The sequence below is a fragment of the Mesoplodon mirus genome (assembly GCF_964341445.2).
Source record: "Mesoplodon mirus genome assembly, chromosome: 2".
Taxonomy (NCBI): Eukaryota; Metazoa; Chordata; class Mammalia; order Artiodactyla; family Ziphiidae; genus Mesoplodon; species Mesoplodon mirus.
In genome coordinates this window covers 89,163,175-89,187,418 of record NC_138977.1, presented here as the reverse complement: position 1 = coordinate 89,187,418, position 24,244 = coordinate 89,163,175, and the positions used below count along the sequence as shown (strand labels likewise).

Below are 24,244 nucleotides of genomic sequence, written 5' to 3'. Positions count from 1 at the left end.
ATCTTAAAAAATATACAAACACAAATCTACACATATATATTTCTAGTAACTGAAAAGAACTAGAAACAATGACCAACTGGATAGTAAAGAGCACAACTAAAAACTCAGACTTTGGTTTTGAAATTCCATTTCCTACCAAAAGAAATCAGGATTTTTTCTTTGAGAAATAACTAAATTCAGGTCTGTGGCAGGAAGTGTATAAGATGAGCCTATCTTGTCATACCAGTTATCAAGACGTTATCAAAGACTACCAGGGTTGTGTCAAAAAGACCTGAACACCAACTTGAAGATGCTTCTACCAAAGTTGGGAAAATACTCAGATCGAAACACATTAAAAAATGTTTAAATCTGTAAGTTTATAATGATATATATATATATGTGTGTGTGTGTGTGTGTGTGTGTATATATATATATATATATGAAAAATATTGGTCACCTTTGGAGGATCCTAGATTGCCAATTTTTTATTTTGTAAACTGGTAAATAAAGGGAAAGAACAAGTATTGAAATAAAACCTCAGTGCTGGTTAACCGAAGAATAAGGAAAAGTTTCTCTTAGGAATGTTAGAATTGAAATAATCCAATTCTGAAATTCCTAGTAAAGTAAGGATATAGGCATTATGCATCAATGCCTGCTAATATCACATGAAACAGGCAACGCCAAGTACCACCACCTATATAGGAGTGCTACAGTGGTATAGGTTCAGTTATGCCAAAAATAACATAACTGAATCTAATTAAGCATGTGGATAACTAACAATTTATAGGAAATACAGAGGAACCTGATAAATGACACCATGGAAAATCCAGTCTGTGTGAACATCTACAGGACAAGTGATTTGGTGGTTTCTTCAAACAACAAGGGGGAGTAAAGAGTTGGAGGAAAACTATAAATTAAGAGAAACTTAAAAAAGACATATATTAAAGAGGTAAAACTATAATTTCATTACTTGGATGATAAAAATTATACAGAAAAGTAAGGAAGTGATCGCTGTAAAAATTTGGAAGAATGGCTATTCTTGGGAGAGGGGGTCAAGAGAGGATTGTGTTTGGAAACAGATGGGTATAGAGCATCTGAGGTAGTAAGCTCTAGTCTCCTGATATGAATGGTAGTTACAAGGGGGTCACCTTATAGGAATTCACTAAGCTCTCTATGTATTATATGGTTTTCTGAATTTGTGCTATATTTTAAAATAACAAAGATTAAAAAATAGATTTATAAATTAGAAATCCTTTTAAATTTATTAATCTTTATATTCTTAGATAAATGTACTACAGTTTATGAAAGGATAAGTCAAAAAGTTCTACAATCTCCAGATATGGAGAGAAATCCTTTAATAAGGTTAAAGTATAAATTGAGGGAAAACTAGAGTATATGAAGAGGTGCACTAAGCTGTAGTTTTACTATTGTAAAAACTGTTTCCTCCTCTAATGGTAGCAGCATTTTGCCTTATCTATAAACTTGGGAGTTAGGGAGGAATAAAAATATAATGAGGGTTAACTGGAATCAGGTGATCTTTTAAAACCACAGAATGTTAAAGGCTTTTAATATTTTAAAATGCAGTCCTATTTAATCAGGAAAATCAAGGCACAAATTTCAAAGAGGTGGAAATTTTGATCTAGGACTTTCTCAGCAAAGGAAATTGATAGATGTAGTCAAGATTTAATTAAAGAGGAAAAAAGAATTTTAGAAAATCATAAAAGCTTTAGCAAGTCTAAATGTAAGTAAAATCTATTCAAGTATCATTCCAAAGACAGCATGAAATGATCTAACAGAAATTTGTGTGTTTGGAGGGAGCCCCAAGAACAGCCCCTGTGCTCTCTCCTTTCCTTCTCCCAATTGTATATAACAGTCATGGGAGGGAGAGCAACTCCTTCAATTTTAACTGTATCTAAAAACTGTTTATGGCAGAGGCTGGCTTTGATCACAACTGTTAACAGAAGAAAAAGTAAAGAGGGGCTAGAACAGAGAAAAAAAGAGAAAAGAATATAATGCATGCATCTTGTTTATGCTTCAGATTCAATATGTGTTAGTTGATAGAAAAGGGAACACGAAATTTTAAATTTCGGATCCAGGGTAATGACAAAATTCCTGGGTTCATATCAATAAGACCTCTTATAAATATTGCTTATGTCACCTTAAGTATCTCAAAATATAGTGAATTAGAAAATTAAAGCAGTATTAGACAACCACCATCATGAACTCCTCTTTAGTTGTTTCTTTCCTTCTAAATAAAAATGTTTGTACATTTAAATTTGTCCTTATCTCTACATTCACTTCTCTAATTAGTCTTCATTTTCTTCCCCTGACTTGTTGAGGTTTCTACCCTGTTTATCTCTACTTGACTGAGTTCCCAGCAACTGGAGATAAATAAAATATATCTTTATCAAAGCAGTTTAAGCAGTCACTTCTACGAAGTCTTAAAAAAACACAATGAGTTCTTTCCCTCAAAGAGAAAAGTGGGCTGAAGAAACACAAAAGCTTTGCAAGAAGAAAACGCAAAGAGGGACGTGTCCAGCCGTTCCTGAGTTAGTGGCATGATCGTGTTCATCAACAAATGTTTATGGTGTGTTTCTCTGTGCCAGGCAACATAGTTTTACTTCCCTTCCTATCTTCAAACTCCAGCTACTACTAAATGCAATTAAAGTCAAAGTGACCATTTTTTCCAATAGTTAAGGAAACCATCTTCTTCCTCTTCCCATGATTCTGTGAGCCCTTAAAATAAGTAAATCAGCTTTCTAGAAAATGTTATAGGCTCATCCCCAGGATGAGGAACAACTGATTTATGTGGCAATTTACTATCTAGTTCATGTTTCTCTATTGGATGGGATTAATGTGCAAAGGTACCTATGAAAACATGGTGTCTGAATCCTGTCTGCTTCACATCCCTACAAGAGCAGAGAATCCCACCCACAGCCCAATGCAGACTCCTCTCTCTCAAAGTCTAGACATGAGGGTAAATTAGAAAATCCATTTTGACCTTGGATCCAAGAGATATTCTCCAACTCAGCTTTACCAGTAATTAAACTAGTATTTTAAATCCTATCATATATTGTTCCTTTTTCAATTGGTTTAGAACTTATAGTGTAAAATGATCATCACCAAGCCACAGTACGACCAGAAAATAAGGGAGTCTGGATTAAGATAAATGAGAGATTAAACAAAATGAAACAAAAAGGAACAAAAAATCAAACATGCACACCCACAAACTTCTCTCTCTTTACCATGTCATCTAGATAGCTAGAGGTACCAGGAATTATGAGACTGGGTTTTCCTGTTATCTTATCACAGAGGGCAGGCAGTTTGGTAGTTCAGAATCACAAAAATAATGTAACCTCCACAGGCATCCCCCACCCCCCCAAAAAAATCAGCCAGAAGTTATGATCTTCTCGATCTAATAAATAGCAACATAAAATTTCAAGTAAAAATTTTAAATTATATAAGCGTACCTAATGCCAAAAAACATTATGAAGCAGCTTATAGAGGCATACAAAAAATAAAATTTATATAAACTTAAAATCCTCTCTTGCCCTGGTATAGATACTACAATCCTTTTATAATCATCTCTTTTCACCTACCTTCTACCCCTAGAAGTACTCAAAAGTATCTGGAAATCTCAAAAAAGAGGTTTAAGGTCCTCAAATAATTTAAGAACCTTTTCTACAATGATCCTTAATAAGTCACCTTCTTCTCCATCAAAAGAGCATAATCTATTCAGTCTGTTATTATTTCTGACAGTGGCACCAAAACACACCCCTACTGGAGGCCTATAATCAGCCCCTGACATCCAAGACACAAACATTCCAACATTCTACTTTTCTATTTGACTATTCTCTTTTCTTTGGATTCTAATATCTAAAACTATTTCCTCAAATTATACTTAATCCACCAAATCATTGCTAAAATATCTGCATTAGTGAACTCGCTAAAGTACCTATTTCAGTATTTTTATAACCATATTAACTAAATAATTTTACAACATATCAAATCCCAAACCTCCTCTTTCCATATAATGTCCTGTTAGTGTTTTATCCCTCTTATATATCTTTGTTATTTATTGAGTTCTGAAGCTATCAGGAAATCTACATGTCCTAGATAGGGGAAATATTTTTCCTCCTTGCCTATATTTGTTCTGTACCATTTCCTCTGAGGTTTCTATTCATTCTTATTACTGCTGGTCTATCTAATCCCACAGTGTTTCTCCCAATTCTACTTCTTCCTAGCTGTCCATACATCCAATCTCTTGGAACCAACATGATAACTTTGATGTCAACCTTCATATATTTCTTCAGCTGTCAGTTCTTACAAAAGCTACCATTCCATGAATATTCCAAACATCATCAGTTAACAACTCTGCTTTAACGTCAATCAATTTCTAATATGAAAACATGCCTGTTTCATCCTACAGATAAGTAAATCCAAAAACCAAAGACAGAAGAAAAAACATAACATACAGAATGTCTGGCATTTGGTTCATTTTAAAGCATTTATTAGTTATCTAACAAAGTTAAAACAATAACCTTCAGTTTCAGGTAAGAAAAATGATAAATTCTCTAATATTAAATGCTACATATCATTTATTCCTTTTAGAATTGCAACCCAATACATACCTCTGTAGAAAATGAGTTTCTTCTGGATTTATCCAAGTAACAGAGAATGAATACACATTATTTTAGTATTAAAAAAAAGACTAAAATGTGCCTTATAGACATCACTGACTCAGTATGCCAAAAGGTAAAAGATTTAACTAACTTGACCATTTGCTGAAATTTAAAACTTAGTAAGAGGCTGTAGTTACCTCTTTTTGTAGATGAAGTTTGAAGCAACTGTTTGGCTTTGAGGGAAGTACGAGGCAAATTTTTCAGCCTTTGCGAAGCTGTTGAAAAATAAGGAACTGTAATATTTGCCTGGAAGGACAAGATAAAGACTATAGCTTCTGTAAACTTGAATATTTTAATACAAACTTGAAAATTTATCAAGGAACAGATAAGGTGAGACTATGTTAGAATCCTAGAAGCAGAGGAATCTTAAAGTGATGCTTAGTGCATTAAGTTGGAAAAGAAAGGGAATGGAAATCTTAGTGCAAAGTGCATACTTTCCAAAATTATTTCTTATAGATGAGAAAATCTATAATATGTAAACCAATCAAAATATCAAAGAGAAAACAAACCACCAGCAAACATGCTACAGGATGCAAAGAATACAAAGCTAATAAGTAAAGTGATGAACGCAAGCACACAGTACAGAAAAAAAAAAAATAAACGTAGTACTTGTTCAGTGCAAAAAGCAGACTTTGGCAAAGCAGTTATTGTTAGATGAACTGTCCTAACATGAAATAGTAATCCCCATACTCAAAAAGGAGAAGAAAACTCAGAACCAGGCAGGTCCTCAAGGGAGTAAACAATCTAGTTGCTTTAATATGTTCAACATCATCTTGCTGTAGAATTCAACTAATTGCACTTTAGACTTTGGGTAGCAACATATCTGGACTATGCACACATGCATACGGGGTGGGGAGGGGTGTGTATGTGTTGGGGTTGAGGGATTTGGAAGAGTCAGAGCATCTGGTTTTTAAAGTGATCAATGAGGAGTTCTAAGCTTTCTTCGGAACTCCTAATCTATTAACTGCAGCGAAACTCTCATAACCAGCAATTAAGCAGCAGTTCAGAGCCATCTGGAGTTAAATCTCACTTTGGCTCCAATGAACTGATGATTCCCACATGTACCAGTGCAGTCACCTATTTAAGTGGCTCTAAAATGTCATTCTACCCATTTGAAAGTCAGACTTCATATACCTCTAGGATTTATATGCAACGCCCCCAACCTGCCCCCCAAAAGAGATCTCAAACCATAAATCTGGCCAGAGTTTAAACAATCATTGGGTTGATAAATGGATTACTTGATATATCACCAAAAAGAATTCAGGAGAATTTTTCTTTCCCTCTATTGCTTAACCATATCAATGCTGATAGGATTTTCTCACTGTCTAATAGTAAACATTTTTAAAAAGTACCAAATGCATTTGATTTCAATTTCTGTAACACTTACTACAACACATTACTGCTGCTAAATAATACTGTATGCCAGTTTAAGTTAAATATATTGCCAGGCAGACAAGCAGAAAATTCTCCAAACTTAAAAAATACCAATTTTATAATGCATTACTTCATATCTATCCCACAGAAATACAGGATGCTGTCGTCATTCAATATTCTTCATTTACATATTTATTCATACATGCTTTCAACCATTCATATTTTCATTCATTCACTCATTCATTCATTCCTGCTTTCTTTCATTCTTTCAAGTAATTATCTACTTTATTAGAGGCACTGTTTTAGGAACAATGGATTCAGTAGCCAGCTAGATAGACAAAGTTCCTACTTTCATGTAACTAAGATTTTAGGGAAGGGGAAACACAATAAACAAAGAGTAAAATATATGGCCTGAGACATGGTGATAGCTGCTAAGGAGAATATTAAGTAGGAAAGGGGGACAAGAAGTAGGAGATTTAAGTTGCAATTACAAATAGAGTCATCAGGAAATATTTTCCTGAGATGACATTTGCCCAAAGATCTGAAGGAAGAGAGGAAGTGAGCCATACAGGTATCAGGGGAATGCATTCTATATGGAAGGAAAAGCAGCAGTAAGGACCTGAGGTAGGAGTGTGCCTGGTATATTTGAAGAACAGAAGTAGGCCATGGTGATTGGAGTGGAGTAAACGAGGGCAAAAGGTAACCAACTGTACATACACTGGCAATCCACAGTATCTATTAACCATTAAAATTTTTTAAACGAGGGTTTAACATATCATCTCTAATCAACTGTCCTGGAAAGATCTTATTTAAATTAATAGCTACAATAACTCCAATGGACCTTATTTAGCCCTCAAGTTTCATGGGTGATGCCACAAGAACAGCATCTACAGACAAGAGAAAACTGTCCAACAGAAAGTCAAAGAATCAGATAGGATCCTGTTTATAGCAAATAGGATCAGGCAGTATACTCTAAATTTGCCTGATACAGATGGAATGAAATGAGTGATTTTCATGAGATACCACAAAGTCAAATAATGTTACTCAAATAAGAACAAAAGCTAAATTTTAATCTGAATTATCAATCATAATTTGATCTGTTTTCTAATGACGAAATCACTTTTTATTTATTTATTTTGTCCACACAGCTTGCGGGATCTTAGTTCCCCAACCGGGGATCGAACCCAGGCCCCGGCAGTGAAAGCGTCAAGTCCTAACCACTGGACCGCCAGAGAAGTCCCCAAAATCACTTTTTAAAGATAAATTATAGTAGTTAAACTGAAAGTCTCCAAATCCTTCTAGAACTTTAATCCATTCTCCACATTGCTACTAGACTGAATTTCTTAAGAAGTAACCCTGATTAAAAGCCTATGATGGCTCGCCATGCTTATAAGATGAAATCTAAACTCCTTAATATGATATTTATTTGATTCACTTATTTTTTGGCTGCACCACGCGGCTCGTGGGGTCTTAGTTCCCTGACCAGGGATCGAACCTGCACCCTCGGCAATGAAAGCATGCAGTCTTAACCACTGGACCGCCGGGGAATTCCCAACATATTTAAAAGCTCCCACAATCTAACCCCTACCTGCATCTCTCATCCTTGGTCACTGCACCAACTAACCATCCTGTGACCCCCACTTTAGTCAAACAAAACCACTATAATCAGGGTGCCATTCTTAAGACTTCATTACTGGTCCCACTGTTTGGAAAACCTATACTTCCTTTCCTCGTGTGACAACTCCTCCAGAGTTGGCTGAGATATCTTTCAATACCTTTCCTGAAAACCTCTTCATACTGCTGTGTAATGCCTCTCCTGTTCCCACATCACTTCCTGCCTATCACTTCCTCTTTTGGAGGGCACGAGCTGTCTCTTTCACATTTATATTCCCGGTGCTTGGAACATATACACCCAATAAATACCTGTTGAATAATTAAGAAACACATAAGTGACTGAGTACTGGATAAAATCCAGAGATTCAAACTAAATATTCGAGATCCCCCACAGCTGAGGTCCAATTGAGTGGTTCTCAAACTTAAATATGCCCAAGTCAGCTAAAACACTTCTAAAAAACAGATTCTGGGTCCCCATCCCAGATGTATTCAATCAACATTTCCAGAAGTAAAGGTCAGAAAAACTACATTTATAAAATCTCTTTGTGATAACTGACAACATCATTACACTACTTATCCTTAAGTAGGAGTTCTACAAGTATCTCACTCATTTGTACCTTAGCCAATTACACAGATTTATCATGACTTATTTATTTCAATTTATGTTTCATAATTATATAAAATTCGAATGTAACCTTTTAGTGTTTTGGTTACAAGTGAAATCTGGATGAGAATTCCTTCCCCATGGGCCTAAGTGCACTCTGGCCTATGTATAAGCTGACAACTGCCCTGGACACTACCTCTTCAGTGAGAGGTCAAGAGTACAATACTGATCCTATACATCTCTTCTCTGGGAGTATACTCTGTATCCTATTCAAATATATTCTTCCATTTAGTTAAATGTAAGCAAGCAAGTGGATAAATGTTACAATGACTTATTTTACCCTTTGTGGTAATTCACAAAGTATTTATAGTTCAGTCTCAAATCATGCTCCAGTAGAGTCATCCAAGAATATTTTCCAAGATGCCTCCTCATTTGCAATTAGGTCAGCATGATGTAATCCAAACAATGATTGGGAGGAAATCAGGAGACTCATGGAGGAGTTGAGAAGAGGGAGTAATTTGGCTTGGTTTTGCCACTTTTCTAGTTACTTGACATTCTATGTATAATTTATATGGATCTCTTCTCCCTCTCTATAAAAATGAAAAATGAGATGTTGTGAGCTTCAAATGGGACAATACATGTGAAAGTAAACTCATACTACTTTTTTTAAAACCAGCAGATTACCTTGGGTTTTCCTCTCTTATTTCTGAACCAGTAATTCCTATATTTTTCTGAAAATTAAACTTTCTACTAAACCTGTGCTCTAGTGGTCTTAGAAAGCAAGCACTAGTCTTTTGAAAAACTGTCCATGAGAAACATTCCTTCCTTTAACTGGAGAATCTGAGAAAATTACATGTATCCATGACCTCTGCAATGCTCTGGTTTTCTTAAACTTTTTAAGTTACTCACATTTTCCAAATATAAAAGTCAAGAATTGGTAATAGCTACCAAAATGAAAATATATTAGAACTCTCATAATATTCATATTTGAATGCCAACATCCACAATAATGCAGCCATAGCAAATAAGCATATAAAAATAGTGATTGGCATAGTAACAAGGCAAAAGAAGTGGTCCCTTAGGTGGAAATAAAGCAACCTTGCAAAGTTAGGTTCATGCAGACCAGCAAGTAAGAATCAAAGCTTTACCACTTAAGAGCTGGAAAAATACTTAAAAGAAAACAAAATGCAGCAAATATATAAATTTGGTTTATATAAAATATTTAAAATGCTAATTTATGTATAAGACTTGCCATTGTAATATCTGTACATAATTATATATCAATATAAAAAGGCTATTATGAAAACAGTACACCTATATACACACACTAGTTAAAACACACATATATATTATGTATCAAAGATATACGTAAAAATTTCAGAAAAAAAGGTAACATTTTATTTTGCTTCATAATGTATTAACTTTAAACAAAACGTTTTCAATTTTTTGTTTTTTTTTTTTTGGCCGTGCCGCATGGCTTCCGTTATCTTAGTTCCCCAACCAGGGATTGAACCTGGGGCCATGGCAGTGAAAGCCCAAGTCCTAACTACTGGACCTCCATGGAACTTCCAAGTTTTAAATATTTTTATGAAATAAACTTTATTAAATTTTAAACCTGCCAATATTCTGGATTTACTACTTTCCAAATACATTTTTGTGAGTAGTGTGATTCTATACTAAAATAAATATTTGTGATATTTTCATCATAAATAAGCTTCACTACAGCTACATATATAAAAATAAACAAGTATATGCAATTTTTAAAAAAGGATGGTACCTTACTTTTTCTTCTGCCTATACATCATTCAAATATTGAAATACATGACTATGAAACAGTATACATATATCCCACTTAAAAGTAAATTAGTGATTAGAATCTCATTATGTTTCTTTACGTATTTTCCTTAATTATCAACTTCTGGGGAAAAAGAAAAAAAAATTCACCTAAAGGAAAAGAAAATTCTAGGGAATCAGCAGTTGATTATACAACGGTAATTCTACCACTAAAGAAGGTGAGTAGTTATCATAAAGTTTAAGATAAGGTCAATATATTCTTCTTTTATTAACATTTTTATCCTAGGTTCTCAATCTTTTATTGTTCCTTCTCTTTTGGTAAAGAGTTATTTTTCATTTCCATACAGCTTTAAGATGCTAGAATAGTTTAAACACACAAACAACATGTATGAGGGCATGAGGGAACAAATCTGAGTAAAGAGTTGGTACTGACAATAATGGAATGAGGTAAAAAGGATATAGATATAGCTGGTTTCATCAAAGAGCTGGGAAGCTGTCTGAAAATATGTCATGGAAAGATTTGAGAAATTCAGAATTTAACAATTCAAACTAAGTATTAAAGCACCTCTGAAAGCCGAGTGAAAATGGTGTTTTGGATTATCTGTGCATAGACTGTAAAAGTGTAGCTTATAATATACATGAGTTTTGTTACTTAATATTCTTAACAATATAAAAGTTTCTTTCCTGTTGTATTAACACTGTGGATTGCTCTTCCCAAGGGGGAAGAAAACCCCAGAAACAGGATATTATTAAACCAAATTAACTTAATTTTCAGGTTTAAAGGCACAAAAACCTATCACTCACCACTTCAGTAATAACTTAGAGTTCAAACTGTATCTTTACTTTCATTTTTTAAATTTTGTGAATCTCTATTTTCTACACCATTTATGAGTACCATAACAACACTTTTTTTTTTTTTTTTTTTTTTTTTTTTGCGGTACGCGGGCCTCTCACTGCTGTGGCCTCTCCCATCGCGGGGCACAGGCTCCAGACGCGCAGGCTCAGTGGCCACGGCTCACGGGCCCAGCCGCTCCGCGGCATGTGGGACCTTCCCAGACCGGGGCACGAACCAGTGTCCCCTGCATCGGCAGGTGGACTCTCAACCACTGCGCCACCAGGGAAGCCCCACAGCGACACTCTTAAACACATAGTTCACATGGTCTGTGTGTTTAAAATTTAATGTGGTATAAAAACATGTTTTTGCACACCTCCATCTAAAAAAATGAGGTACCCAAATCTCTAGGTATCAGTTTTCTACAATGCCTTAAATTTTAGAGTTTATCTTAGAAAGAAAAAGAAATAATATTTCTGGATAATTTTTATGTCTTAGTACTAAACCACTGATGTGACAAATCTCTCTAAATGGGCTTTGGCTTTCAATCAGGATCAACATGGGTCTGAATCCTAACTTGCTACTTATAAGCTGTATGGTATGATCATAGATAACTTATGTAACCTTTCAAAACTTCAATTTCCTAATTTGTAAAATGTGTTAGTAATTGAACCTACTTCATAGAATTGTTCAGAGGATTAAACAGAATTATGAATGTTTGGTACTGTACAATGTGAGTTCTATAATATAAATAATAGCATATGCAATTTGTAAATGAGGAAAATTTATCAATACATCACAAAAGTCATTTTGGTTCAAATGTATTTTTTTTCTGGACTGTGGATTTTTGAGCCACCAAGTAACAGCAGCTTAATACAAACTACACAAAGTCAGCTAAACACAATAGAGCCAAGGAAGAGTGCAAGGGGATTTAAAAAGAGTTGAATGCTTTCAAAGTTGGGTTACTCAATACACAAGTTATAAATGGACAATCAATAACCTCATGTTTGTATCACTTCTTTGTCACAGCTTTGAGGAAATGAAGGAACACATCACAGTGACCACTTCAAGCACTGACAGTAAACATGCTACAAAGGAACCGAATGAATCAAACTACAAAACTGATGTGAACTGTGGGATAGAAGGCATGCATATTGAGCATTTCTAAGATTGTAGAAATAACTGATAGTTGTTTAAAACTGGTTTGACTGCATGCTCATATCTACCCTACTTAATACGCAATAGTTTTTGGAAAGTGTTCAATTCTGTTTTAGTCACTCTATAAAGTACAGAGTGCCATCTACTCCCACATCACTTCTTGGCTCAGTTTGGCCACTTTGTCTTAGAAGTTCCTTCTGCATGATTATCTGATCTTTGTTTATGTTGCATATGTCTCCTTAATTCAACAGTCTCAACATTCCTTTCCATCAGGTTACCTTCAACTTTTTTAAAAAATGAAATTCTACATTTGCTGGAGTATTTATTTTATTTATTAAGAATTTAATATGCCTTTAATTGTGCTATTATTTTTATGGGATCATTATTGTTTTTATTAATGTTCTAGTAAGAAAGCTCCTTGGGTTTTAAGTGGTCTGCTTCAGGACTATTTCCCCCCAAAATCCTGTCATTTTTAATGTGCAATATTGCAGAATATAAGATTTTTAAGGCATATATATTTATATATTAAACAGCTAGAACTTGCTTATTTTAGAATTCTAGAGAGACCACAGTTTCATACAGATTTAAGTATTGATACAATTGGGTATTTTATAGGGACAAATTTTAAATTTTAATATAGATCATCTTATAGCAATTGATAATCACTACATTTTACTATAGTTTAATACAGCTATTCAGCACAAAATTAAAATCTATAATTTTCATTTATCTTTAAAAAACTGATACATAAAAGATACTTACTGGCTGAAGCCTGAGGTTGCATGCGAGGTATCCCTCCATTTGGCACTTGAAAATTTGAGTCACTTCTGCTGCTTTTCACTGAGTCAACTTGTGTATTAGATGTTCGGGACAGGTTTGGAAGACTGCGTCTTAGTTTTTCTATGACAACAGAAATTTAATTAAAAGAAAAAAATCAAAACATTCTTTCCGATGGAGAAAATTAAAATGTTAATTAACATTCAAAAATCAAATTCTTGGGCCTCCCTGTGGTGCAGTGGTTAAGAATTCGCCTGCCAATGCAGGGAACACAGGTTTGAGCCCTGGTCTGGGAAGATCCCACATGCCATTGAGCAACTAAGCCCACGCCCCACAACTACTGAGCCTGTGCTCTAGAGCCTGCAAGCCACAACTACTGAGCCCGTGCACCTAGAGCCCGTGCTCTGCAACAAGAGAAGCCACCGCAATGAGAAGCCCGAGCAGTGCAACGAAGAGTAGTCCCTGCTTGCCGCAACTAGAGAAAGCCCGCCTAGAGCAACACAAAGACCCAACACAGCCCAAACTAAAAATTAAATAAAATAAATTAATTTAAAAAAATAAAATTCTTTAAGTGTTCTGCATATTTTAGAAGAGCTAACAGGAAGTACACGTCTTATAAAAATAAACAATACAGTTTCTATAAATGGGTAGAATTGTTAAAAAGAACCATAAATTACTTAAAATCTATACACAGGGACTTCCCTGGTGGCTCAGTGGTTAAGAATCCGCCTGCCAATGCAGGAGACATGGGTTTGATTCCCTGGTCCGGGAAGATCCCACATGCCACAGAGCAACTAAGCCCGTGCACCACAACTACTGAGTCTGCGCTCTAGAGCCCTCGAGTCACAACTACTGAGCCCACATGCTGCAAGTACTGAGGCCTGCGTGCCTAGAGCCCATGCTCCGCAACAAGAGAAGCCACCACAATGAGGAGCACGCGCACTGCAACGAAGAGCAGCCCCCGCTCACCACAACTAGAGAAAGTTTGCGCGGAGCAACAAAGATTCAATGCAGCCAAATATAAATTTAAAAAAAAAATCTATACACAGATCACTTCATGAGTATAACAAATCAAAACTAACATAATCAAGTAAAATTAAATTCACTTCTTCCTTTATTTTTGCATTGACTCAGTATTTTTTAAATAAATTTATTAATTTTATTGTATTTATTTTTGGCTGCGTTGGGTCTTCACTGCTGCGCGTGGGCTTTCTCTAGTTGCGGCGAGCAGGGGCTACTCTTCCTTGCGGTGCACAGGCTTCTCATTGCGGTGGATCCTCCTGTCATGGAGCACGGGCTCTAGGCTCGCGGGCTTCAGTAGCTGTGGCTCGCAGGCTCAGTAGTTGTGGCTCAGGGACTCTAGAGCACAGGCTCAGTAGTTGTGGCGCACGGGCTTAGTTGCTCCATGGCATGTGAGATCTTCCCAGGGCTCAAACCCATGTCCCCTCCATTGGCAGGCGGATTCTTAACCACTGTGCCACCACGGAAGTCCCTGACTCAGTATTAATAAAACAATAAACTGTCTCAATTCTTGATCTACTTTCTAAAATACAGAATCTTGATAAAAACTGTTACTTTCATACTGAAAATATGAAGGACAAATTTTTTCCAGACATTATAGTTACCTTCATTTTTAACACTTGTGGTCTGTAAATCTGTGGGATGGCCTTGAAGGGAAAGGCGAGGTTGCTGTAAGCGGCTAATCATAGGCTGTGGGGACACTCTACTATATTCTATTCCCCGAGCAGGAGATCGAGAACGAGGTGAATTTCGGGGTGACTGCTTAGGTGATGGTCGAGGTGAATTGCGTGGTGATGGTGAAAACCTGTTAACAGCAGGGTATACTGCATGATGCATATTGTCATCTTCATCATCTAAACTTTGTGCATCAAGTTCCTGATCACTAAAAGTACCCCGTCTTGTAGAATTGCAAGATGAACCAGAACTGCGCCGAGACGCGGTGGCTGCATATTCTTGCCGGAGACCTGACAATAATGAATGTGTTATTTTATTTCTTCAGTTTTATTTTTAAACATTTAAATATTTTTAAGGTTTAAAAGCAAAAGATTATCATTGAGAAATTCAAATAGGGTATAACGTGTAAAGGAAAACTCCCTTTCACTTGATTCACCTTAGACTTTCCCACACATAAGGATGCATATACCACATCTAAAAGGCTCTTTTTAAATTAAATGAAATTCGTAAACTTTTGCCCAATTTCAACATTTCTTCTTGAATCCGAAATCTATATTAAAAATAGAACCATAAATTTAAAAATATTTCTACTCCAAAAGACAGTAATCCGAATTTGAGATTAACATTAAAGGAATACTGAAGGAAAACAATTACTGCCCAACCAGTGTAAAGAATACATCAGGAGTAAATATACTCCCTGGATACTGAATCCTTGCTTAATCTTACTCAAGAAGATGATGAAGGAAACTTCTATCCCACTCTTAGGAATTCAATACTTGGGCACAAACATAATTTCAGTTGTTTCATAACCTAAGTGACTTCAATAAAACAAGATAAATTCTAAGTCATCACGTAAGAATTTTCAAAGGAGTCAGTCCCTTAATTATCTTGATACCTCCAGAAATACCCAAGCAACCTTAGGAGCCCTTCAAATAGTATAAAACCTTCTAGAATAAAAACAAATGTTGATAGATATGCAACGAGAAAAAAATTACAATTGAAAAAACGTATGGAATTTAGATAACATTTTGAGGAAGTCCTGCTAACTATTGGCAGTTTAGCCCAAAAGATCTGTTCCAGAGGAGTATCAAACTTTTAAGTTATATATTCATTCACAGAAAGTGATTATCAACATGGTTCCCCAAAGTAGTGGATGAGAATCACACCAGGGTACCTGTAAAACTAGATTCCTAGGGCCCGTCTAGCCCATTGGTCAGGTTTGGGGACCACTGTAGTAACCAACAAATTACTTAGGGTCATGTTATAGCAAACATGGCACTAAAGTCACCTAGCAAAAGACAACAGACCAGTCAGAAGAGCGGTGTTTTAAAAAAGAAAAATCCAGATCCCAATGCAGGTTCTCCATTAACAAGGGGGTCTTAGGGAAGTCACAACCACTATGGGATTGTGTGTTTCTCATTTTAAAAATGAGGGATCTTAACCAGGCAAAAGCCCAAATCTGTTACTCTTCATTTTTGTTACCAAAGAACGGGAGAAACAATGTTGTAAAAAGGAAAATCATTCTCTCTTTAAAAAAAAAAAAAAAAAAAAAGCTGGTGTTTTCAAGGAGGTATCACACACCTTTTCAGCATTTTTTGTTTTATTTTTTTTTAATTCACCAGGAAAAGAAATATTTGTGCATGTGAATAGCTTAGAAAGGATTTTTAAAGTAAGCCTAAAATTTCTATTATGCATTACCAACACACAATATGAAAACTACAGCAAATAGCTGGTTGAATTTCTAACAAAATACTGCAGTCTAAAAAGTCAGGATTCAAAGAAGAAATGAGTGAGTTTATTCTAACTGGTAGTTACACAGCATTCTTTATTCTTTTTTCACATCCATGATAATAAGTAACCCCTCACTAGCTGACAATACCATATTCCCAGTGAGGAGTTATATATACAAAGCTACAGAATAAAAGGGTAAAATGTTATTAGTTTCTAGGGCTAAAGATAGATAAAACAAGCATCAAACCTTTCTATCTCTAAGGGAAGATGTGTGAAAATGAGACAAGAATTAGCAGAGTGAGAAACACTGCAGTTTCTTAATAAATGTTATAGCTTGATAAAACTTACTACATATTTACATAAAAGAAAGGACCTAAACAGAAAATTTTTGAACTGAACTATAACATTGCTCCATTACCTCAGCCAACTGTCAAGACTCTGAAATCTGTGTTTCAAGGATCTTTTCATTATGAAGGTTAGAGAGACTGCTTCCTTCACAGTTAAGCCTATGGCATCATACAATAAAATATACAGGCAAGAATAATACTATCACCAACATCTTACGTTCAGATGAGAGTCAGGGCACTAATGAGCCCTTGAAATAGTATGAAAAAACTTGTGCGTATGCATATTTTGGGAGTGACAGGGGACAACACTTTTATCAGATTCTCAAAGGTATATGTGACCTAAAAAGTTGCAAGGACCACTTTGCAAAGCAACATCACATGCTTCATTTAACTTAATGTCACAATTCCGATTTTCCCATGAAGGTCTTTTTTACAGACTACACCAAACATTCTAAGAAAGATAAAATTTGCCCCCAAGGAGAAAAAAACTGATTTGGGGGGTGTGAAAAAAATCTTAGATATCATAATAGTTTGTGGCCCTTATAGTACATAAAGAGATATACAGTATATCAATGGTATTAAAATTTAACGGGAGTGGGGGTGGGTAAAAAAAAGTCTAAATCAGCTCCTTGGGGAGGCATTAATGAAAGAACAGTTGAGAAACTCTGGTCTACGCTAAGAAAACACAGAGCAACCGAGTAATAACTACAGAGTTACAGTGTAGAGTAACATGCAGGGTATGATTACCAGTCACAGAAGCAGAGCATAGCCTGTTTTTCTTTGCTCCTCACACAGCAAATTGCTCTACATACCATGGACTCTAAAAACAAGTTAATGAACAAACCAGTCCACTTGAAAAAGCCTCTGAAATTTCAACATTTCTATTCTTACTACATTATTATTCCACAACACTTTGACATATTTAATAACAAAATTGTACAGTAATGAAAGACCACAACTTTAACAATTAAAATACTTACTTTCTTCCTGCATCCGAGCTAGAATCTGCACATCAGTTACATCATTTAGCTTATAATTGGATCCAATTGAATCTTCATCTAATTCTGAAGCACTTAATTCACTGTCTATAGAGGACTGAGGACTGAGTGGAGGATTTCTGTCTGACGAACTTTTCAAATTACCTTAAAAAAGAAAATGATTCAAACTTCAGTGAAACAAAAATTGAATAAACATCTGTTGCAATTAACTTGATATTATATCTTTGGATTAAGTTCATTGTTATTCTGTCTTTTCTGTTTATAAAATTCCCAAATGTAAAAATTAAAAATTGACCTGATTAAGTATAAAGAGGGCTACAGAGACTCATTCATATATAATGACAAATACAAAACACATTTTCTTATAGCTATAACTTATCTATATTCTTATGAAACAATTAAGTTTTCAAAACAGTACCTGGCAAGTAGTTAATGTTCAATAATACATGCTAGAGGATTTCAACTTTTACCAGGTAGCCAATGAAACTACTCTATAAATAGATGAATTTAAGATGTGTTTTCTCCTCCCAAATTCAGTCACTAGCAAATACCACCATCTTTTCCCTTGAATAAAAGCACCTACTTTTCCTAAACAAGAAAGCTATAATTTGAGGAAAATCAGGACTCCTTAGAGATTTAGGAACAAACCAAAAAAAGAATACTAAGCTCATTTCTCCTACAGTATGCCATGTTTACAAAATTCCTTCGCTAAACTAGTAATGGGGATCCAAGGAGTTCTCTGAAATTTACTAGTGAAGCATAAAGATGGGATGAAGAAAATGACTGGATGAAAAAACTCATTTTATCACTGTAAACCAAAAGGGGGATACAAGACAGGTCAGAGGAATAAAGGATATACATATCCAAAAGATTCTAATTTGTTTCTAAGGAAATGCTTTCATCAGATCATCAACTTCTAATGAAGAATTTAAAAAATTCCAAGACTGTCACTAATATTTCTAATACAGATTTGAAACTTGTTTTCCAGAATTCTTCACCATAAGAGTCAGCTCCAACACGAATGGCACATAAAAAGAGCAAGAAGAATACGAAATAGTTTATGTTATCAAGAAGAGCATAGTGCACATGATAGGAAAAGTACTATAAGGTCAGTCTCAAATAGTGCCTGAATAAAATTCTTTATATTAAACAAATATGGCAGGTCAACCTTTTTAGTACAACAGTCATGGGTGAAATAAGGAGCAAGTAACAACCTACGTACAGAACAAACTTCAGGGTCAATAAGTGATGAGACTAGGGAGTATACAAGTCAAAAGTTTGAGGTGGTTAATAATACTTTAATTTTTAAGGAAGCTATGATAATTAATCATACCAAGAGCAGTAATAAGAGTAACTGAATGGGTGAAATCTAAAGAACAGTAAGCTACAGAATAACAGTCTCAGTCACAGAACCACAGCAGAACATTCTTCTCTCAATTATAGCAATCTATCCCTCTCCCATATCATTTAGAGCTCTAAACACCCGCTTGGCACATTCATATACAGCCTTGTACTATTATTTAACTACAATATCAAAGCTTATTAAAACTCCTATTAGAAGAGTTTAACTCTGTAGCTTTTACAACCTAAGCAAGCTACTCAGTAAGTATCTATGGGTTAAAAGAATAAAGCCTGTGACGCTATTTTATCAAGCCACATTAAAAAACTTTTACACACATGCTAAAGAAAATTTTATGAATGTAACTTGGCTTATCTGTATCACTGGAGCCTAGTATCGTACTACCTAGTGCTAAGTAGCACCTCAATGATATCTTCTCTAACCAGTTGGAGGTTTCATAAATAAAGGAACTTGAACTACTGATGAGTAAGTTATTTTCTGAGGCAGGGCAGTAAGTTAAAAACCATTTCTTCATTACTCCATTTCGTTTCTCCTTACCTGAATTTCCAGGAAGTATTAGCTGTTTGACTATAGGAGGTCGCACTGGGGTTGAGGACGGAGAATTGAAACCACTGCTGTATGGGCTACTGGCATTTGGACTGTAAGGACTTGTGTAACTGATGGAGTTGAAAGGATTATTATACAAATTCTGCCTCTTGAGAGCTGCATTAATGACAAGGGGAAAAATCAAATTGAAGAAAAGGCTAATAACATCGCAAAAATTTTCCTATTGGGGGACTGCCCTGGTGGCGGAGCGGTTAAGAATCTGCCTGCCAATGCAGGGGACAAGGGTTCGAGCCCTGGTCCAGGAAGATCCCACATGCTGCGGAGCAACCAAGCCCGTGCGCCACAACTACTGAGCCTGTGCTCTAGAGCCTGTGAGCCACAACTACTGAGCCCATGTGCCACAACTACTGAAGCCCATGCACCTAGAGCCCATGCTCTGCAACAAGAGAAGCCACTGCAATGAGAAGCCCGCGCACCGCAATGAAGAGTAGGCCCCACTCGCTCCAACTAGAGAAAGCCCGCGCGCAGCAATGAAGACCCAACGCAGCCAAAAATAAAAAATATAAATAAAAATAAATTTATTAAAAAAAATTTTCCAATTAGGAAATTCAGTAAGTCATTATCTCAGTTTAAACACAGAAACGTTTCTATAGTAGTGGAGAGAAATATATCACATTAATAATCCCAACAAAATATTTCCACTATCTTAAATTTTGTTATGCAAATAAAACAGGAGCCACACCAAACAGAAATAATACTATAGGAAGAATATCTCCTCAACAAATTATTAGCTACTAAATTAAGTTACTTCTATCTTGTTGGAAAGTTTATTCCAACTGTATCAACCTTGAATGGCCTTTAAAAATAAAATGAATATAGGGGCTTCCCTGGTGGCGCAGTGGTTGGGAGTCTGCCTGCCGATGCAGGGGACACGGGTTCGTGCCCCGGTCTGGGAGGATCCCGCACGCCGTGGAGCGGCTGGGCCCGTGGGCCATGGCCGCTGGGCCTGCGCGTCCGGAGCCTGTGCTCTGCAACAGGATAGGCCACGGCAGTGAGAGGCCCACGTACCACAAAAATAATAATAATAATAAATAAATAAATAAAATGAATATAAAAGCATATTTGTGTTGTCTCATTTTCCTATAACAAATACACATTGCTAATAACAACAAAAAACTATGAAATAATGAGTTTTAAAAACAGTCTTTCCAAAGTTTGGATTTTTGAAAAAATAAAGCAATACTGACTATTATTTAGGCCAGATTAAGGTCAAACATACAAGAATTCTTTTTATAAAAAGACCCCCCCCCGCCCCATTTTCTGGGCCAAGGAGAATACTTCTGCCAAAAAAGGGGAAAAATTTGTGCTATGCATATAAAATTATAAAAATAGTATGAAAGTAGGGCTAAGATATCAATTATATACAAGAAAAATTAATACTTAAAATATTTTTCTTTTCTTCACCCTATTCTAAAATCTACAGCTTATTCATATTTATGACCATCACCAAAGTACTATGCAGAATAAATACACAAATGTGACATGGTACTTCTTCTCAAGAGGCCTAAAGCCAAGTAGTGCAGGCAGAAAAAACAGCGATTTCAAGGCAAAATGAAATGAGTACTATCATAAAGGCGCAAAGAGGCTAATGGAAATGATGAGATAGGAGTAATTCATTACAACTGAGAGAAAGTAGGTAGTAAGGCTTTTTGGAAGGAGAGGCACTGGAGCAGTCTTGAGAGGATAATTTGGTAGGACACTGGAAGTGGGGAAAGTATATGTTTTCATCTGTTTATAACATAAACTAAAGCCATGTCTTGAAAATGCATAGTGTGTCCAGGGAATAACAGTGAGTAATCTAGAAAGGTAAAGTTCATGGTGAGGGACAAAACAGGAAAAACCAGCTGGGGCCAGGTCACAGGAGGCCTGGAATACTATGCTCAGGAGTCTGGAATTTGTTCAGTAGCAGTGATAACACCATCAGGGACTTTTAAGCAAGAGTAACATGATCCAATCAGCTTAAGGAAAAAAAAACTGATGGAAATTCTAATGTTAAATAGATTAGACTGAACTAGGCAATAGAAGTGGCCAAAAAAAAAAAAAAAAAAAGGAAGAAAAGGATAAATATTAAAAACCGGTAAGGATTACTAAAGGGAAAAAACAATAAGATGGTTCTGAAGTTTCTGGTTTGCCTATAAGCAGAGCACTGGTTTTGGGAGGAGGAACACGTTTTCTGTTTAGTTTTTCTGTTTAGTTGGATAGTGTGGTAAGTTGGTCAGTATAGTTTTCTACATATTCACCATGAGACAAGACACCACGAAACATATTTAGTATGTAGTATGTAGCATGATCTCAATATATCAACCTGAGCAGAAATAGGGGTGTTCATTCCTTCCTATCTCTTTACTCTTCTATTTCCTTTGAAGCGCAGTCTCTCTTTATTTGGTTATTTAATCACTAGCATTTCAAGTTCTCAACTCTTTTATCTTCTCACTCTAAACCATATTCTTCTTCTTGAGAAATCTCATTCATACTCACAACATTAGTTATTATCTCTATTCCCCCAAATATCCATTATTTATATCTCCAGGCATAAGTTTCCATGAGCTTCAGTCCCATATATGCTGCCCATTTAATGTCTCCCCTGAGGGTATGGCAAATGCACCCCAGAGCCAACAAGTCCAAATCCAAATTCTTTATTTTCGAGCTAAAACAAATTCTCTTCCTGGGGTCTCTATCTCAGAATGATAACAACATTCATCCTATTACACAAGCTGGAAACCTAGAAATCACTGCTGATACTTTCTTCTCCCTCATTTCCTCATATTTGGTTCATTCCTTTTGCCTTTCACACCTTTTCATCTCCACTACGACCCTTTCCCCCCAACACACACTACCCAGCTATCATCATCAACCCTCCTCAAAAGCATCCTACGGTTCACTTTTGGCCCTCTCCAATCTACTCTCCATACTACAGCTAAGCATGTCCTCATCAATGTGCAAATCCTCTCATTTCTTCTTCCTGCCAACACATACCATACCCTTGAATAAAACCCTTCAGTATCTTCCCATTGCTTTTAGAATATTAGAATAAAGTCCAAAACCTTTAACATGGTCTCTAAGGCCTTGCAGAGTCTGGCTCCTACATATTGTTCTGACCTCATGTCCAGTTCCTCATGTAGGCCAGGCTCCCTCCCATATGCTCCCACAGGCCTCCCACAGAGCCTTTGCACACGCTGTTCTCACCACCTGGAACACTCTACTCCCTCTGTCGCCTTCCCCTTTAGCCCACTTAAATTTTCCTGAATCTTTAGGACTCAGGCCAAACATTACTTCCTGAAGTAAAATTCTAATTTCTCCAAGCTCAAAGCACTGTAGATCATTCTTTTATTACATATCACCAGTTATAAAAATTATTTTATTAACATATTTCCCCTACTAGATGATAAACTCCATGAGTGCAAGTACAGTGTTAGTCTTTCTTCATCATGTATCTGCTACCCTTTCCCCAACGCCTGATACATAACAGACTCTCAAAAAATATTGAATATATGCATAAATAAAGGAGATTAGTTTGAATAAAGATGATACTGGATATAGAATGAATGGATGAAATCATCAAAACAGAGAGAAATGGGGCAAAAGAGAGACCTGGGTAGATGGGGCGGGGGTGGGGGGAAGGCAGGAGGAATGGGAAGTTTAATGGGTACAGAATTTTAGTATGGGATAACAAAAAAGTTCTGGAGATAGACAGTGGTGATGGCAATGTGAATGTACTTAATGCCACTGAACTGTATGAACTGTATATTTAAAAATGGTGAAAGTGGGAAATTTTATGCTATATAAATATTACCCCCCCCAAAACACACACAAAAAGAGGGGCAGAGAAGGGAGAAGCTTTAAAGAAGACTGAAAAGAAAACCGGAGGGAGAATAAGGGTAAAAAAGATAATGCGCTATCGAAAAAACAAGAGAAGAATATCTTAGGAACACGTGCTGGTACACTAAAGAGAAGCTGAGTATGATGGAGTAGAAACGGCTGTGCTAGAATATAATAGCTAAGTTCCTAGGAAGCTTTGCCTTATCAAAAAAATACATTCAAAAAACAATCTTCCCTTTAACTTGGGAAAAGAGAGGTTTAGGACTATAAGGTTCAAACTTGTAACAGCCAAATTATTTTTCTTTAAATATATACAGCTATAGCTATTGCTCTGTGCATACAGCTATAAAATCTAAACACTGTTAAGCAGATCCAGTACTTGATTACACCTAGTTTTGGTTCAAGAGTAACAGCTTTTCTTACATGCTCCTACTATCTTTAATACCTTTGTTATAATAAAGCAAAAAGCTACTCACTCCAATTGCTACTTTTGAAGTGCAACAGCTTTGGTTTTCTCCCCTATGTCCATCCCATACATTATTTTCTTATAATAGCCACTGCTCCTGCCAAACAAACTACACTTTGCTATATGACAGTTTAACTGTGTAGGCTCCCCCCTGCCTCCCCTGACCATTTGCAGCTTACACTCTAAAAAAGAGCACGTACCTCAATAATAAAGCCAAAAAAAAAGCAATTTTAAGGACATGGCTGCCAAGTAAACACAAAGCAAAAAACAAAACTCTATTTAGGATTTGTAATCATGCATCAATCTTTTACTACATGAGTATTCCAGGAAACTGATTCTTTTTTTTTTTTGGCCTCACTGAGAGGCTTGCAGGATCTTAGTTCCCTGATCAGGGACTGAACCAGGGCC

The 24,244-nt window shown here is 36.0% G+C and overlaps 1 protein-coding gene across 3 annotated transcripts in view; it reads right to left on the bottom strand.

Annotated features, from left to right (window-relative positions):
• Positions 1 to 24,244, bottom strand: part of SLAIN2 (SLAIN motif family member 2) — an 81,711-nt gene that overhangs the window by 28,472 nt on the left and 28,995 nt on the right. Inside the window, exons 3-7 of one of the 3 annotated variants that reach the window (XM_082603129.1) lie at positions 19,483 to 19,647; positions 17,568 to 17,729; positions 14,440 to 14,799; positions 12,800 to 12,937; positions 4,799 to 4,876 (exon numbers count right to left, since the gene is read on the bottom strand). In XM_082603129.1, coding sequence (XP_082459255.1) covers positions 4,799 to 4,876; positions 12,800 to 12,937; positions 14,440 to 14,799; positions 17,568 to 17,729; positions 19,483 to 19,647 — 903 coding nt within the window. The remainder of the gene's footprint in view (positions 1 to 4,798; positions 4,877 to 12,799; positions 12,938 to 14,439; positions 14,800 to 17,567; positions 17,730 to 19,482; positions 19,648 to 24,244) is intronic. The other 2 variants (XM_082603130.1, XM_082603131.1) reach the window with 2 other exon arrangements.